This window comes from Lotus japonicus, chromosome 3, assembly GCF_012489685.1.
Source record: "Lotus japonicus ecotype B-129 chromosome 3, LjGifu_v1.2".
Classification (NCBI taxonomy): Eukaryota; Viridiplantae; Streptophyta; class Magnoliopsida; order Fabales; family Fabaceae; genus Lotus; species Lotus japonicus.
This window is the reverse complement of record NC_080043.1, coordinates 77830501-77846616: the sequence shown is the minus strand read 5'-3', so window position 1 is coordinate 77846616 and position 16116 is coordinate 77830501. Positions and strand designations below refer to the sequence as shown.

At 35.2% G+C, this 16116-nt stretch overlaps 1 protein-coding gene across 1 annotated transcript; it reads right to left on the bottom strand.

The window, feature by feature from the left end:
* Positions 1-1296: 1296 nt before the first annotated feature.
* On the bottom strand, positions 1297-13551 carry LOC130744768 (signal peptide peptidase-like 4). The gene is made up of 15 exons (XM_057596925.1): positions 13302-13551; positions 10922-11244; positions 9645-9803; positions 9393-9504; positions 9004-9123; positions 8684-8835; positions 8227-8415; positions 7640-7674; positions 6856-7018; positions 5956-6009; positions 5629-5721; positions 3031-3173; positions 2756-2826; positions 2035-2118; positions 1297-1933 (listed from the first exon to the last, which is right to left on the bottom strand). Exons 1-15 carry the CDS (start codon positions 13549-13551, stop codon positions 1815-1817), a joined length of 2067 nt encoding a protein of 688 aa, XP_057452908.1. The 3' UTR covers positions 1297-1814.
* Positions 13552-16116: the final 2565 nt, after the last annotated feature.

The window sequence follows — 16116 nt, the reverse complement described above, 5'->3', positions numbered from 1 at the left end:
TTTCCTGCTTTGAAATATATATGCAGCCTAACCAAAAGAACCTCTCTCCCCCATGTGTGTGGGGCTCCCCTCTCATGTCCCAGCTGCAGCTTCTCTTCCCCATTGTTGTGTATTTCTTATCATGTTTTCCTTCATCTAGCTGTGTTCATATTTACTCCACCTCCCTGTTTTTTCCGGTCACCACCACCATCTCCTCCATGGATTCCCCTGCTGCCTTTGTCGCTGTCGCTGCCTTCATCATTGTTGCCGCCTCTGTCATAGTTGCCGCCAGTGTTATTATTTACACAAGCTTCACTTCATTTGGTGTTGCAAAAGCCTCGTTTTTAGGGATGCTTGCTCCTCTGGAAACTGCATAGAATACAAATCTGGTAGAACCAGATGAGTTGTAAAGTTGAAGTTGAATCAAATGAAAAATATTTTTGTTTAAAAGTAAATAGCTTGTTACATTGCATTGTAGTATTACTCTTTGAGATTTATGTTCCCACAATGTAAGTGCCGCCGAGCATCTCATTGGGTTTGAATCTAAGTATCTTTGGCAAGAAAGAAGGCACATATATATATGTTGACAAAAGAAGCGTCTATTTATAGTTGGAAGTTTCAGGCGAGACAAAAAGAAGAGATTACAAATGTTGGGTGACATTATGTCATGTAAGGATGCTTAAGGTCAAGTTAGCTAATCTCAACTGGGATAAGCTTGATTTCCAAACATTAAGGCCCAGTTTGGAAGAGCTTATTTGAGCTTATCTGACAGCATAAGCTCTTATGCTAGTGTTTGGAAGGGCTTATGCAAACAGCTTATGGCCTGCCATAAGCTATTTCAGCTTATTTTCATAAGCTACTCAGGATAGCTTATGAAAAACAGCTTATGCTTATATACAGCTTATTTTTAATTAATTTCAATAAATTTTTAAAAATAGCTTATGAATAAGCGCTTATGTCATAAGCGCTTATGACCATAAGCGCTTAATTAAGCTGTTTTTCCAAACGGGGCCTAAGTCATAATTCAATTGACAACGATGTCAATTCTATATTTAAACGTGTTAAAGTTTTAATATCAAATTTAATTAGGTCACAAATTAAAATAAATGTATTGATGTTTTTAAATTAGGTCACAAATATTAAATTATACAAAATGTATTAGTTTTAACTGAAATTTTATAATTTATCGATAGTTATTTTGAAATGGGTCGAGTCTTCAAGCCATGTTCTACGGCCCAATTTTAATGTAAGACCAAGTACATGTGATATGAGAAACTTGACATATCAATGTCTTCTGGTGATTTAAGGAAATTCATATGAAGAAAACCTTACAGATATTAAATTCAATTATCTTGGAGTTCAAATCTATGTTACACAACAAGAATAGCAGGAATAATAATACCAATATTACAACTCAAGTTATTGCCTTAGTAAACAACAATTTCTCCTTGTTAGCAGCCTTTTACCAGTCTTCCACTCTTTATTTGTAATTTTCCATGCATGTCACTGCCTCTTGACATTTGCTCGGCAAAAGACATAATAGCATTGGGCAGACCCTACCTCATGGAAGCAAAGTCATCTACCAGTATATGGATTTTATCTTAATAATCTCCCCATCAAGAAATATGATGTTACAGCACCAAGTTTTATTGGTCCTCTTCAAAATCAGAACAGTTGGATGGCATCTTTCTCAACTCTCAGCTGCTGATTTAAGTGCATGCTATCACATCATTGGTTGAAACTTTGTACAACAAAGTTACAAATGTTATATAATCTCCTAAGAGTTGCTATCACTCTCCTATAAACTAATACTATGGATACAAGTCTGCCGGTGATCAATGGTGGTTAAATGATTGGTTATCCTCTTGGATATGCGGGCAAGACCTTTTTGGTTCTCCTTTTGCCCATAAAATCTTTAACTCACCTCTCTTCTTTCCCAATGACAAAAAGGTGCCTGCATTTAAGGTTTCAGAAACAGGACCAGTTATTATATACTAGCATGCCATTACATATGTTTGTGCTTCAAATTTAAATGAGCCTGATACTTAAACTTACCAAGTGTAAATGGGACTATATAAAGCAAAGCCGGCTGGCCATGCCCATCCATCAAGTTCAAAGCCACATATGTGATGAGGAGACCTGCAGATCAAAATTCAAAGAATGAGGAGTAAAAGAGCAAGCTAATAGTAATCTCCATATATGAACTGAGGAACATAAGGATGACAACAGATTTTTAGTGTAGTTCTTAATGATGTATAAATCAAAGTGTTATGCAATGCTAAACTGTAAATTGTATGGATATTTAATATATTTCATCACAGCCAGCATTGGCCTAATGCATTATAATAAATTATAATCAAGGTCATTAATGGCGGACTATGGCCGAGAGCCAAAATCCCACCATATTTGACAAATAATGATGGTGGATTTTGACGGATTATGGCATGATATCGGCCATGGCGGAGAGCCAAAAACCCGCAATGAGATTCCGCAATGGCGGAAATTTAATAACACTGATTATAAGATAAGCCTCTACTTTAAACCATTTCCCCCATTCTGGTGCCATCCAAAAACCAAACTTGAGAAATTTGCTGACTGTCAGCATTGAAGTTTTTATGGACTCCTGTTAAATCCGATTACAATGCCCAGCAATGGCAAGGAAGTTTCCCAGGATATTCTTTTTTTAAATTGTTAGAAATCTTATAGTAACAGTTAACAGGTTTGAAGATTTTCACATTTTATCATGGAAACTATCTTTAGATATTACATATCATACCTAAACCATAAGCAGTCATTGCCCACAAGAAGTATCCAGCACGAAGCTTCTTCTTTGCTAACCAATCATACCTGTAAAGTTAGTCATTAGCAGAATAATTAAATTCATGAACTATTAACTTGATATAGACCATGCTCTCCATCAACCAACAACATTTTACAAGGAGATAACATGGACTGGTATTTATTCAGAAAAAAAGAGCATCAGTGATGATACAGAGAAGATGAATATGAGGGGCAGATATTGTATGATCAATACATGACTTCCAATTCAACCTTAGTGAAAATGCTACCAGAAGTCCTGGTAAGATTATGTCCCCAAAACCAATGATGCTGTAACCACCCCAAGGATCAAACAAACGTGGTATCTTGAGAAGCATGGGGATACCGTCTTCTCCACTCTTACCTCCTCGAGCTACCTGTATAGAAAAATGCAAGTGTTGGTTTTTTTTTAACGTGAAAGAGAAGAGAAATATTTATGATGGAAGGCCAAATTTTTATTAATCAGAACTTGCTCTTTTAAAGGCAAAGAGTAACTAACAAACTGACTAGAAATCTGCAAAATTTGAAATACTAACAGAAGATACTCTAAACAAATTCAAAGATAGTCTAACTAATCATCCTAACAGAATTAGGACTTATTCAAATTTAAATAACTTCAAACTAACAACTTAAATTTAAAATTCAAACAGCTACTGAGACATAATTTCAACACTCCTCCTTGGATCAGTAGCTGGAAACTTCTAACTTCTCAAAGTTCAAAAAGTCAACCATACTGGAATATGTGCTCCGGCAGGTTCGCTTCCATTCCATGGACACATCACGTATGCATAAGAATATGGTAGCGGAGGTGCAAAATACGCCACACTATAGTTGTTGTAAATAAAAGCAGGAAGTGGATGAACATAGTAATGTGTAGGGTACATGTGATGACATGGAGGACTCTCATTAGGTAGTTTTGGATTTTGATCTGTTCCTTGAGGTCCTGGCACATGAACATGACCTTCAGGCTCTTTATCTTTTGGCTGGCGACCCAAAACCTCAGTGGCTGCAAAAACACCACCATCATCTTCAACAGTAACACCCCTGTTGTCGTTGTTGCAATTGGCTTTCCCTTTCTTTTTCTCTTCGTCGTCACCTTCACTAAGAAGTGTGACAGGCTCGTTGGCCAAATCACCATGAAATGCAATTTTCTCCTCCTTTATTGAATCAAATGAAAAAGTCTTGCTCCTCATTTTTACCTTGAACATTTGAAGTCTTTCTCAAGCAACTGTCCAATACTAAGCAAGTTTTTAGTAATTTCAGGTACATACAAAACATCAGAGAGAATTTTTGTACCTGTGTAGCTTTCTATAGCTACTGTCCCCTTGCCTTTTACTGGAATTTTTTCCCAATTCTGACCCATTTGACTTTGGTGTTGTCCAAACTCTTGAACAACTCTTTGTCATTGGCCATGTGATTAGTACAACCACTGTCAATCAACCAAGATTCACAAGAATTATTACTAGAGAAGCAAGTAGCAACAAATAGCACGTCTTCTTCCTCCTCTTGCGCATTTTTTGCTTCATTTGCACTTTCCTGGATTTTGTCTCTACAAATTACAGCTTCATGCCCCATCTCGTTGCACTTGCTGCATTTTGCATCTGGCCTTCTCCAACATCTGAACGGTGGGTGACCCATCTTTCCGCAATGATGACAAGGTGGATAATTTTTTCTACCTCTGTCATTGTTTTGGTTGTTTGGAAAATTCTCACAACTGGTTGGTTGGTTCTTCTTAATAGAATTATTTCTTTTGGATCCATTATCATGATGCTTTGCTGCAAAAGCACCTTCGACAACACGATCTTCTCTCATCAGCCTTCGTTGTTCTTGGGCTTGCAATGCATGCATCACTTCTGCCAAAGTGATTTTAGAAAGATCCTTCGTATTCTCAAGTGAGGCAATAGACGCTTCATACCTCTCAGGAACTGTTACCAGAATTTTTTCAACAATTCTTGAATCAGCAAACGCACTTCCAAGCAGCCTTACTTTGTTAGCAATATCTAACAATTTTTCTGAGTATTCCTTGATTGTCTCAGACTCTTTCATCTTCTGCATCTCAAATTCTCTCATTAAATTGAGCACTTGCATGCTTCTTATTCTTTCATCTCCAACATACTCCTCCTTCAAATAATCCCAAATTGCTTTCGCTGATTTGAGACTCATGATCCTTGTGAAGATGGTTGATGAAACACCAGCAAAAAGGCATGATTTTGCCTTTGCTTTCCGGGTTTTTTTCTCCTTTTGACTCTTGATCTGGGCCATGGTAGGATTGGCAGGCAGCGGAACGACTTCATAATCCTCTTCTATAGCTTCCCAAAGATCCAAAGCCTCTAGGTAAGCCTCCATCTTGACAGCCCATAGATCGTAGTTTTCTCCATCAAAGACTGGAGGTGCAACTTTGGAGAAATTTGATTCAGCATCCATGTTCACAGGTCCGTAAGAAGATGGCTCTAGATACCACTCTGTTGGTTTTTTTTTAACGTGAAAGAGAAGAGAAATATTTATGATGGAAGGCCAATTTTTTATTAATCAGAACTTGCTCTTTTAAAGGCAAAGAGTAACTAACAAACTGACTAGAAATCTGCAAAATTTGAAATACTAACAGAAGATACTCTAAACAAATTCAAAGATAGTCTAACTAATCATCCTAACAGAATTAGGACTTATTCAAATTTAAATAACAACTTCAAACTAACAACTTAAATTTAAAATTCAAACAGCTACTGAGACATAATTTCAACAGTATTTAAGGGGGGAAAAGAACAGTGTTTATGAAGTAAAAATAAGTTTTGTAAAGAACAGTAGAGGTAGAGCTTTCTTTAACACACTCACCACTATCATCACACTCTCATGGAACCACCGTTTAGAGAGAAACACCCATATGATGTCATACAGAAAGGCACAACTGAGAAGAACAGTCCCAACCTGATACAGAGAAATGTTAAGTGTCTTTTTTTAACAATAAAAAGTTCACTAGTATCCAGGAAAGCTATTTTTTCAACAGTTATTCAGTTTAACTGTACATAATGCTCCACCATGTATGACCGTACCCTTAAATTTAGAAGTTTCATAACAAGTACATGAGAATAACCGAGACGGTGACGTGGACAATCTTTCTTAAGAACCAAAAATAGTTTTTGATTGATGAATCATCATTACCTTGAGATTTGGTATGCGAACAATCTGAAGAACTGTAATTATCAGCGCGATGCCCTGAAGGACAGGAGGTAGAAAAAAAAGTAAATAAATGCTAATCCATATTAATTTCTTGGAAGTGTAAAAGGCTTCCATTTAGTAAATCAAGTATTATAATATACAAGCCTACAGGCTTAAAGGAGTGTTAGTCATAACTAATATGAAAACCTAAATGGCGGGACTTAAGTTTCTATTTGAAGCTAAATCAAAAGAAAGAAAGATAAGTATTATCAACAAAATTATATACGTAAGTGATAAGAAAGAAAGAAAAAAACATGGATGTGAAGCAGAAAAATAATAACAAACATGGAAATAAATACTAATATGGGTATATCAAATTATCCATAGCCAATAACAATTTTCAACCATGTGCTAACAACTCATGTGAAATGCAACATTTTGGTCTTGAGAAACAGCCTAACTTCTCATATACAAAGCAGAGATTAGGAATTTGATCCTGTTCTTAACAAGTTTCCAGTTGACCAATAGCAAAAGAATGCACTCTAAATTTGTAGTTCATGACTCCACAGTCCACGCCAAGGAGATAATTACTCATTGGATCTATATCATATGTAAATCAAAGTAGTACATTACGAGACCCACATATGGTATCCTATAGTGTTCTTTTTAGTTACACACCAGAGGAAGAGTTCAGATTCCATGCTAGTTTAAGAAGATTTTTAGTTTCTTAGCAGCGACGTTCTAGCAATTGGAAAGCAATATCTATGATATGAAACAAGTAGTATTGTTATGATTGTATCATAATTTTTTATGTTTCAATTAAATATGCCAGGAAGCCCATGCCAAAGCAAAAATAACAGAAAAAAAGTATTGAATACAGAGGAAGTAATAAAACTTTCTTACAAGAATATCTTGACCAATCCAAGCAACTGATGCATGACGATATACTGCCCAAACAACAGCGAACACAATGCAGAAGGGAGTAATGGCAAGTGTCAGATATGAGACAGCTCCAAAGAAGGGTATCTTCACAAATGTTTGTGCAGGATGTTGAAACCATCTGAAACTATGAGCATTTTGCTGTCATTTCCGTATCATAACGATGGAATCTAATAGAATATACCATGTGCAGCAACAAACTTCAAGCTCAAGTCATTTCTCTTTTCAAATAAAATTTATTTATTGCAATGTTGATATTAAAAGAAAGCAGTAAAATACTGTCACCCCAAAATTATGTAAATTATTTGAGCAAAGTTCAAGAGAGCTATATGTGTGTCTTGTTACATTTGGCTAATGATTCTTTTAAAATTAGGTTCATTACCTCTTCACTGCTATATTTTTCAGGAAAAAGGTATGTGGAAAACGATTGAGAGCCAACTAAATTTCAATTTACTTTCACCCTAACTTGCCACCATTTATATCCCCAATAATAAAAACAGTTAATCAAAGTTCTAGAACATAAATAAAGTAAACAGAAGAAAAAGTGAACATAAATTAATGTGGCATTTGAGTTGGGCCTAATAAATGTAGTTATACTCTCTCTCAGTTTGATTTAAAATTTTGATTATAAAAAGCATGGCATATATAACTCAACTGGTCTGCACAAATTCATAACAGAAGAAAAAGTAAACAGATTAGTTGTCAAATCCTCCTCTCACCAAACCACCTTCCTGGATAAAAGACTTACCAAGATAACAGAGCTACTAAACAAGTTTGCAGTCCCTGAAAACACATGAAGAATATAAAGTTTCAGCTACTGTATGATACCATGCATGCCTATGAATTTAGCTCGAAGTAATTAATTATGCGAAGATCACCTAACGAAAATAATAATGTCAATCAATCTAAGGGATAATTAGGTCTACTGGGGTGGGGATTCAAAATTTATCATATTGTGCAATTGTAAATGGCATGGCTTATTTGGGTTGAATAACCAGAGGCATCTTATTGGCCCTGAGCCTTAAGATTTAGGATTTAACTTATCCGTCTTGTAGTTGTGCTGTAAAATTTTCCCTTTAAGGTTAATGATACTTTTCTATCGCAGATCACGCCCCAAGCATTTCTTCATGATAACAAAACATAGAGGAGAAATTTTTCATTCAAAAGAAACCACAAGGGAACACCACTTACAATTCAGCTATATTAAAGAAGATGCAAAATGATTATTAGTGAAGTGTCGTAAACTGGTAGATCAACAAATTGATTACAACCTAGGTTGGAGGAAGGGATGAACTTTAATCAACAAGAACAAAGCCTGGAAGAAGAATAACTCACCTCTACCCCACCAATACAAAATAGAACCACCAGAACTTCAACAAACCGGTGTGACATTAATTTGTACAGCATAACCAAGAAACAAGAAGCAAGCACAACGAATAAAATTGCTGCTCCCGTACTGATTTCCACGTAACCCTTGGAACCAACATTTTCTTTTTCTGCATTAACATATTCATCTGAAGCATCCTGAAAGTACAAAATTTATATATTGGTAAATAGAAACTAAATTAATGAGTTCTTAAATATGAGTAGACATATTCCTTTCAAGAGCCTCCCTATACAATATCCTATTGTTTTAATGAGTTTTTCCTTTCAGGATTTTTTGTTTGTCTGTCTCGGCCTAAGGATGATAATGATACCTCATATTTGTATTCTTTCTTTCGTCACCTATTAATATTTCTTCTTTCATCCAAGAGAGAGAGAATAAATTTGACAGGAAAAGGAACTAGGTGACCTTTAAAAGCTTCTCTTGCTCAATAGCTGCTTCTCTGGCAGTCCAGGCAGACCAATAAGAAGCACATAAAATGGTACCAACAGCCATGAGCCACAAAAATACTTCCGCGACATCAACCAATGGACGCAGTGGAGAGTATAACTGTATGGACACTTAATAGCAAGAATGTACATGCAAAAGTGCAAGAAAGCCAAGTAAGACACAAGACAAGATCTGGCATCAAAAACTAAAGTTGTCATTTTAAAAATTAAAGTGCCCTGTGCCGAAGAAAAGACAACTAGTTACAAAATTAGAGATGGCTCAGGGAAAGTCAATCATACCTATGGAGTTGTTTTTAATATGTCTTTCCAATGTTAAGCCAGCCTCTTGTGGAAGCATGACAGCAGGTATTCCAATATCGACATCAGTTTCATTTTCTTCACAAACCATCTTGAAAAGTTCTGCACCATAAGGACAAGCAGTAGTTGCTTAAAACAATTATTATATTGTATACACAAAAGAAGTATTTACAGTAACTAATTATTGTGAATTTCTTTGTTTAATAACAAATAATGAACAAAATTTAGCTATAATGGTAACCGACTCTGCAACTATGGTCCCAAATATCACCTCTAAGGCTCTAACTGTATAATCATTAATGAAAAACAAGACAGACTATGAGATTTTGAAAAGCATTTAAACAAAACAAAACGAAACACAAGTGAAGCACCTGTACGGTAGTTAATAATGAGGATGGCTGAAGCACCAGCTTCATCAGCTATATTTGCCTTGGTTGTGAAACTACATTTTCCTCGGTGTACCAAAATGATCTCGCTAGTGAGCTAACATTAGTGAAAAGCAATAGAACTACAAGTCAATAAATAATTTAAAAAAATAGAGCTTTCAATGTGGACAATTTTTCTTCACATGAACACAAAGTAGTATTTGGTAAGGTCTACAGCTTAAAAATAAATTCAAAAACCTTATTCTTAGGCTTGCTACAACAATCAGGAGGATCAGCCATGACAACTCTAGTGTGATTGGCATGTTTTTCTTTTGATTCCAATGTAGGGCCAAATCTTGCACCAACTCCAACATACTCACGGCTTTCCACACCATCAATCCAAGTGGGGACTTTGACCTAACAGAAGAAAAGAAATTGGTCAAAACTGTTTAGAGAAAACACTGTACATACATATATCTGGCTATATGCAATATAAGAAACTAGAAATAGGCAACATAGTAATTTGGTCAAAACCATGAAGACAGTCCATTTTTCAGATTTGCAGATTTCATTTTTCATAGTCAGTCCATAAAATATATTGTTCCCAATCAGCTGGTTACCATCATCACCTGGTTCTTAGTCAAATTTTGGACATTTTAGTTTACCAAAAAATAGAACTTTTTTCACTACAAAGCAGACCATCAGGGAAGGTCAATCAACAAAAAAGAGGCACAGAACTCCAGAAATTTTATAAGGGACATATAAAGGATAATATAAACAAATTAAGGTTTTTTAGTAGTACCTACAAAACAACTCCACCAGTATCAACCTCAAGTGCAAAGATGCAAGTATGCATGATAACATTGACAGGTAAAAGAAAAATAAAAAGTGATAATGAAATCAAAGATATCATATAAAAAGATACTAATTTACAAAGTCAGCAAACTAGGACCACATAATCATCACAGGTTACTCTATAAACAAAAGCTAGAAACACACCACCTCTGCAATGATAAGGAGGCAAACAAGAATCACAATTAAGCATAGAAGTACAGTATCTATAAAAAGCATGTCTCTAAGCAACCTTATAGAATCACCATTCTTTTCTCTCCTTTTTACACTGAATTTTCTTAAGAACTCCAAAACTCAAGCAAGCATTTTTGTTCAGCAGCAGCAAAAGGGGAATTTCAATTGAGCTTACTCCATCCAAACCATCATTGAAGGTGCAGATCAACTTCATTGAAACTCAAAAACACCCAACAATCCAATTTTCCTTACCTTCAGAAAAAAAAAGAATATTTTTCTACTTTCTAGTATAATTTTCAAATTCCCTCATTGTTGCAGCACCCAACAATCCAATTTTCATTGCCTCTAGAAAAAAAGAATATTTTTTCTACTTTCTATAACTTTTCAAATTCCCTCATTGTTCCAGCAAACAAGCATAATTCAATAATCAAGACCAAGATCAAAACCAAGGATAATTACATTTCTAAATTAGTTTGCAATTCACATGAAGAAGAAATGGAAATTGATACCAGAACAAAGTTATTCTCACAACCAGGCCTTGTAGGAGCAACATCATCATGATGAACTATATCCCCAGCAGAAACCAAAGTGGCAGCAAGAAGGAACACATAGAGTACTACAGTGTATATGGCTCCCAGTGAAGCCATGAGAAGAAGAGAGAATCTTGATGGGAAATTGAGGGTGGAAGGGAAAAGGGTATTTGAGAAAGCTATAAAAAAGTGATTTTGAGTTAGGTACAGAGGAATCTTGGAGGAGGAGGAAGTGGCGGTGGAGAGAGTGAGAGAATTGAGAAGAAAATGATAGTGGAATTTATTAATCAAATTATTATTCCCTCCGTTCCAAAATTATTGTAGTTTTAACTTTTTTATTTTGTTCTAAAACCATTGTTGTTTTACTATCCAAAGCACTTTATCTCATTCTCTTCCATTCATACCCTCATTTAATATTACATCACTCAAGTATCACCTCTTAATTCCACCAATCACAATTTTCACAAATTAGTTGACCAATGATTTTCATTCTCTTTCTTTCATATAACTCATATTAAATAAAGGTGTTTCAGTCAAATTATAACATCAATTAATGAATTCTTAATCTTTGTGCATAACTCTTAAACTACAATAGTTTTGGAACGGAGGGAGTACTGTTTAGTTTTTTTTTTTGTCGTCTACAAAGCATGACTGGGTGATAACTTGTAATTCTTGTGAATTATTAAAATTTAGTTTATTAAATTGATCCGACAAGCGAATGTGGTGAAGATTAAAGGTTCTTAGAGAGTGTGGCTCCTATATGGGGTAACCTAAGGTATTTGCGGTGAGTAGTTATTAGATTAATTTTATAAAGATTTCAAAATTAATACTGAATGGATAAAACTTTTCTAACAAAATTTACTCAATACATACCACCTACGATTATCTATATCTTGATAGGTTGGATAGATTCAATAGACATTAAAATTAATGAAGCACTCTTATGTTCATATTCAATTAAAAATTCCGCATCATCAATAATACTATTAAAAGAGCAATGGTTCAAAGGACAAAATGCTGATGTGTCGCAACCACAAACATTCTACTCTCTCATGCAATCTTAGACTTAGTGGAATTTCACATGGCATTCTACAAGCTCTTCTCTCCTTTTTACTGTACACGTGGCATTTCCTTCTTTTTCTGTTTTTTTATCAAGCTCCACTCACCATTCTCTCTCCCACTATCTTCCTTCATTATTAAGAACTCATTCTCTCTCCCACTATTTTGTTTGTTTCCAAAAAAACATAAAATTACTCCCCCATTCACGATGAAGCCTTTCATGGCATTTTTTTTTATCAATCAATTTTTATCTATACCTTTTTTTCTTGGTATAAATCTGTACCTTAATTATAATTATAATGAATTTATGATAGTAAACATAATTTTTTTAAAATATATAATAAAAAGAATTATATTATCTATATATATATATATCAAACTTTACTATAATAATGTATTTAGATTTTTTTTAACTATTTGGATCCTTTTTTACTTTTAGAAATTATGGGTTTAAATAAATTTAGGATATTTTTTAATTAATAAATTTCATCAATCTTTCCAAATATCATGCACTTAATACTTTTTAAAATTTAGTTATTGAATTTTAGATAAACAAATACTTTTTAAAATTAAAAAAATCAAATAAAAAAGAAGTGATTTACTCCTTCTTTCCTATCCTTTCCTTTCTGTATTCTTTATTTTTTGATTTTTTCACGTGATCAATTGTTGGAGAACTCCCCCATTCTGCACTCCCTCCCTTTCCAACGCTAAAACTCCCATCAGACATTAAGGCTTTGTTTGGTTGGGTGGAAAGAAAGGGGGAGGAAAGAAAACACGGAAACCGATGCATGAATTTAGAGTAGGTTACTCTAAATTCATACATCGGTTTCCGTGTTTTCTTTCCTCCCCCTTTCTTTCCACCCAACCAAACATAGCATAAACGCAGCTCTATTTCCATCATCTCTTTCCCCAATTCCTTTTTTAAATGCTTCACACATACCACAGAAGCATGCAAGCCTTCATAATTATTTTTTCCCTATTCAAATTCATCTCTTCCATCAATGGCCAATCAAATTTCTTCACTCCCACTTCCCTTATGCAGATTTCATGTCCCAAGGAAGGCTCTGCACAGCTCCCATGAACATGTGAATTTAAAAATTAAAATTTTGTGGCTCTTTAATCTGCCCAACCACTTTATCCAGCTTATTCACATACTCCTATGAATTACTCTTATCAAAATTTCTTCTTCAACTAGCTCTATTCACCCTCTGGTCTCCCCCAACTTGCTTTCTAGGTCTCATCTCCTCCACGACCTCTTCCCCCGCCTAGCTTCCCCACGCTAAGACTCACCTTCTCTGACCTCCTATGCTCCCAGCCCGAACCAAAACCTGCGATTCGCACCGCCCCGTCCCCTTCAGCTTCCTCTCCCACCAGCGTTTCGAAGGCGGAGGAGTACTTTTTCTCCAAGGTCTGCGATCCGCACCGCCCCCATCCCCTTCGACACCATTTCTAGGCCAAGACTTCGCCAGTCTTACTGCATGACCGTCGTCAGGACTCTCACGAACAAGATGGTCACTGCTCCTCGCAAGTAATCCCCTCTTCCCTCTCATCCCTCCTATCTTTTCTAGGGTTTTCTAAATTTCTTCATTTTATTTCTCCTTTTCATCCCTCTCTCTCTGTAGAAACCATTTTTTTTGCTGATTTTGTTACAATTTTGTGTTCGGATAAATGTCATATTGGACATTTGGGACTTCTTTAGAAGAATCGGTTCTTTATTGGTGTTTTTTTAGGTTGGAGAAACATGAGGTTCTTTCAGATCATGAAGAACTATACGTTACTTTCAGCTGATTGATTTTTTGAACTTTTGTTCTGTTTCTGATATGAATTGTTAATGGGTGCAGATGCTTTAAATTTCAAGGTATTTGCACAAGTCATTGGCTACCAAGCTGTATTGATGGCAATAGAATATCTTGGCTGAGACAGTGACGTTGTATTGTTTTTTATTCTAATTCCCATATCCACTGTTTTGTGCTCAATTTCCTATATTTTGTACCCCTATATTTTCAAATCTGGCTCATTTTCCTGATACGAGTTTATCCATACAATGTTGTTCATGTCTTCTGTTCCAATTTTCATTGTTTTATGGCATCTGGATTTTTATATTTTGGTTTTTCTACTAATTATTGGCTGATCCTGTTGAAACCTGAGTTAACAAGCTCATCTTTGGTGTTGACAGGTCATAGAGTCCAGCTACTGTTTATAGACGCATTATACCCCAGGTGAGCTCATACATGGGTCGAGAAATCTGCTTTCTTTCCTATAGATAGTTGCTATTGCAATTTGGTGCTTTTATTGTTCTTTTTCTGAACAACTCATTTGCTGCTCAAATGTCACAATTTGAGTTATCTATGTAGTTTTGATCATGCCATTTTGATTACTTTCTGAAGGTCATTTGAGCAGCACATAGGAAATGCTTTTGGAAACTCTAATGGGTGTCATAAATTGGAAAGGACCATTATTTTGTTTTAAACTTTAATTATGGTACCAAAATCCAAGTTTATGGTTCTAGAAGATTATTTGGTAAAACTGACCAATATATATCTATTAATGGTCCTTTGTGATGTTAAACAAAAAGGAATAACATGATGTTATATGAATACCGGTGTAATAAGGATAAATGCTTGCTGCTCAAGCAGTTGTAAGTCACATGTTAGGATGTAACATAAGAGTAAATTACTTAGCTACTGCTAGGTTAGTTAGGGATTATTACAGTATTTAGTTAGTACTAGGAGGGGATTAGCTATAAATAGAGGGAAATAAAATTAGAGGGATAATTTCATGGTTATTTTAATTACTATAATTTTCCTTCAGAAGAAGAGAGAAAGAGGTTAAGGCCATCAAGCTAATGTTCCTTTTTTATGTCATTTTCATCTTCTTAAAAGAGCAAGGGTTATGAGAACCATTTTTTGATGTGTCACTTCCTCATGCATTCTGGTCTCATTCAATATCATTGCCTCCTAATACTGGTGTCCCCCTTCTCATGAACTTAGCTAATGTTCACTTTTTGAAGGTGTAACTGCTCATGTTGATAAAATTAGCCAATAAACTTCGTAACATTAAATTGTGGCATTAAATTGTAACTAAATGGAGTTTCTTTTGAAATTTTTCAGGTCAATATATGGGTATTAGGAGCAGCGCTGAATGATTGGTGGAAGTCATGCAGACAAGCAAGAGGATTGAGGAGAATAAGAGAACATGCATGCACAGGTGCAATGAGTTTATGATGGTTAAGCTCAAGCAATTTCTATGAGTGATCTTTGATTGAAAGGGACTTATTGTTCATTTTGCAGAAAAACTATAAGGATTGGATTTGAAGGCAATGGTACTATTAGTTCTTCAATTATTGAATATGTCATGTCCCTTCTCCCTCAATGAATAGGACCATTTCAAGTTGTCACCCTTTTTACTCTTATTTATTTATGATTAGCAGTTAAATATTGTGTTCTCTTTTATTTGTTCTAAAGTTTGTCTCTTCTGTTGGTGTTTGTATGTTTTTGCTTGAAATGCAAAAAAGTGCTGCAGTAGTTGTGTTTTCAAAAGGAGAAAGCTCTTTAAGACTATGGATGGGCTGCTGGAACAGGAGACTGATCTTGAAAGTCATGGCCTAGAGCAGGAGAAGCTTCACTTTGAGTTGTACTGTTTCTGTTGGGGTTAGCTATGTCTACATATATAGAGCTTACTTATCCACTGAACATGGTAAGTTGGTAGAGTACTTGAAACCTAATCTTCCTATTGATAGTGCTAAAACTGAAATATAAGGTCTGTATGGTTAAAGCGAGTTAGGATCGTGGTTTTATATAATAGTTTGATTTTGTTGAACTTTTGCAGAACGAGTTCAATTCCATTATGGGAATCGAGAAAAGCTCTCAAATAGATGATTGCCAGAACCAATTGGAAAGAAGTTTCATGGGAGAAGATGAATCTCTACTATGTTTCATATTACTACAGAAGAATTAGGATCGTAGTTTTATATAATAGTGTGATTTTGTTGAACTTTTGCAGAACGAGTTCAATTCCATTATGGGAATCGAGAAAAGCTCTCAAATAGATGACTGTCAGAACCACTTGGAAAGAAGTTTCATGTGAGAAGATGAATCTCTACTATGTTTCATATT

Excerpts from the sequence above, each read along its gene's own strand:
- LOC130744768 (XM_057596925.1), bottom strand. The coding sequence starts at position 13,551 with ATGAGAGGGAAGAGGGGATTACTTGCGAGGAGCAGTGACCATCTTGTT. Across the intron at positions 6,010-6,855 it reads GGATTGGTCAAGATATTCTT|GGCATCGCGCTGATAATTAC; the intron begins GTAAGAAAGTTT and ends CCTGTCCTTCAG. Across the intron at positions 5,722-5,955 it reads TTCGCATACCAAATCTCAAG|GTTGGGACTGTTCTTCTCAG; the intron begins GTAATGATGATT and ends TCTCTGTATCAG.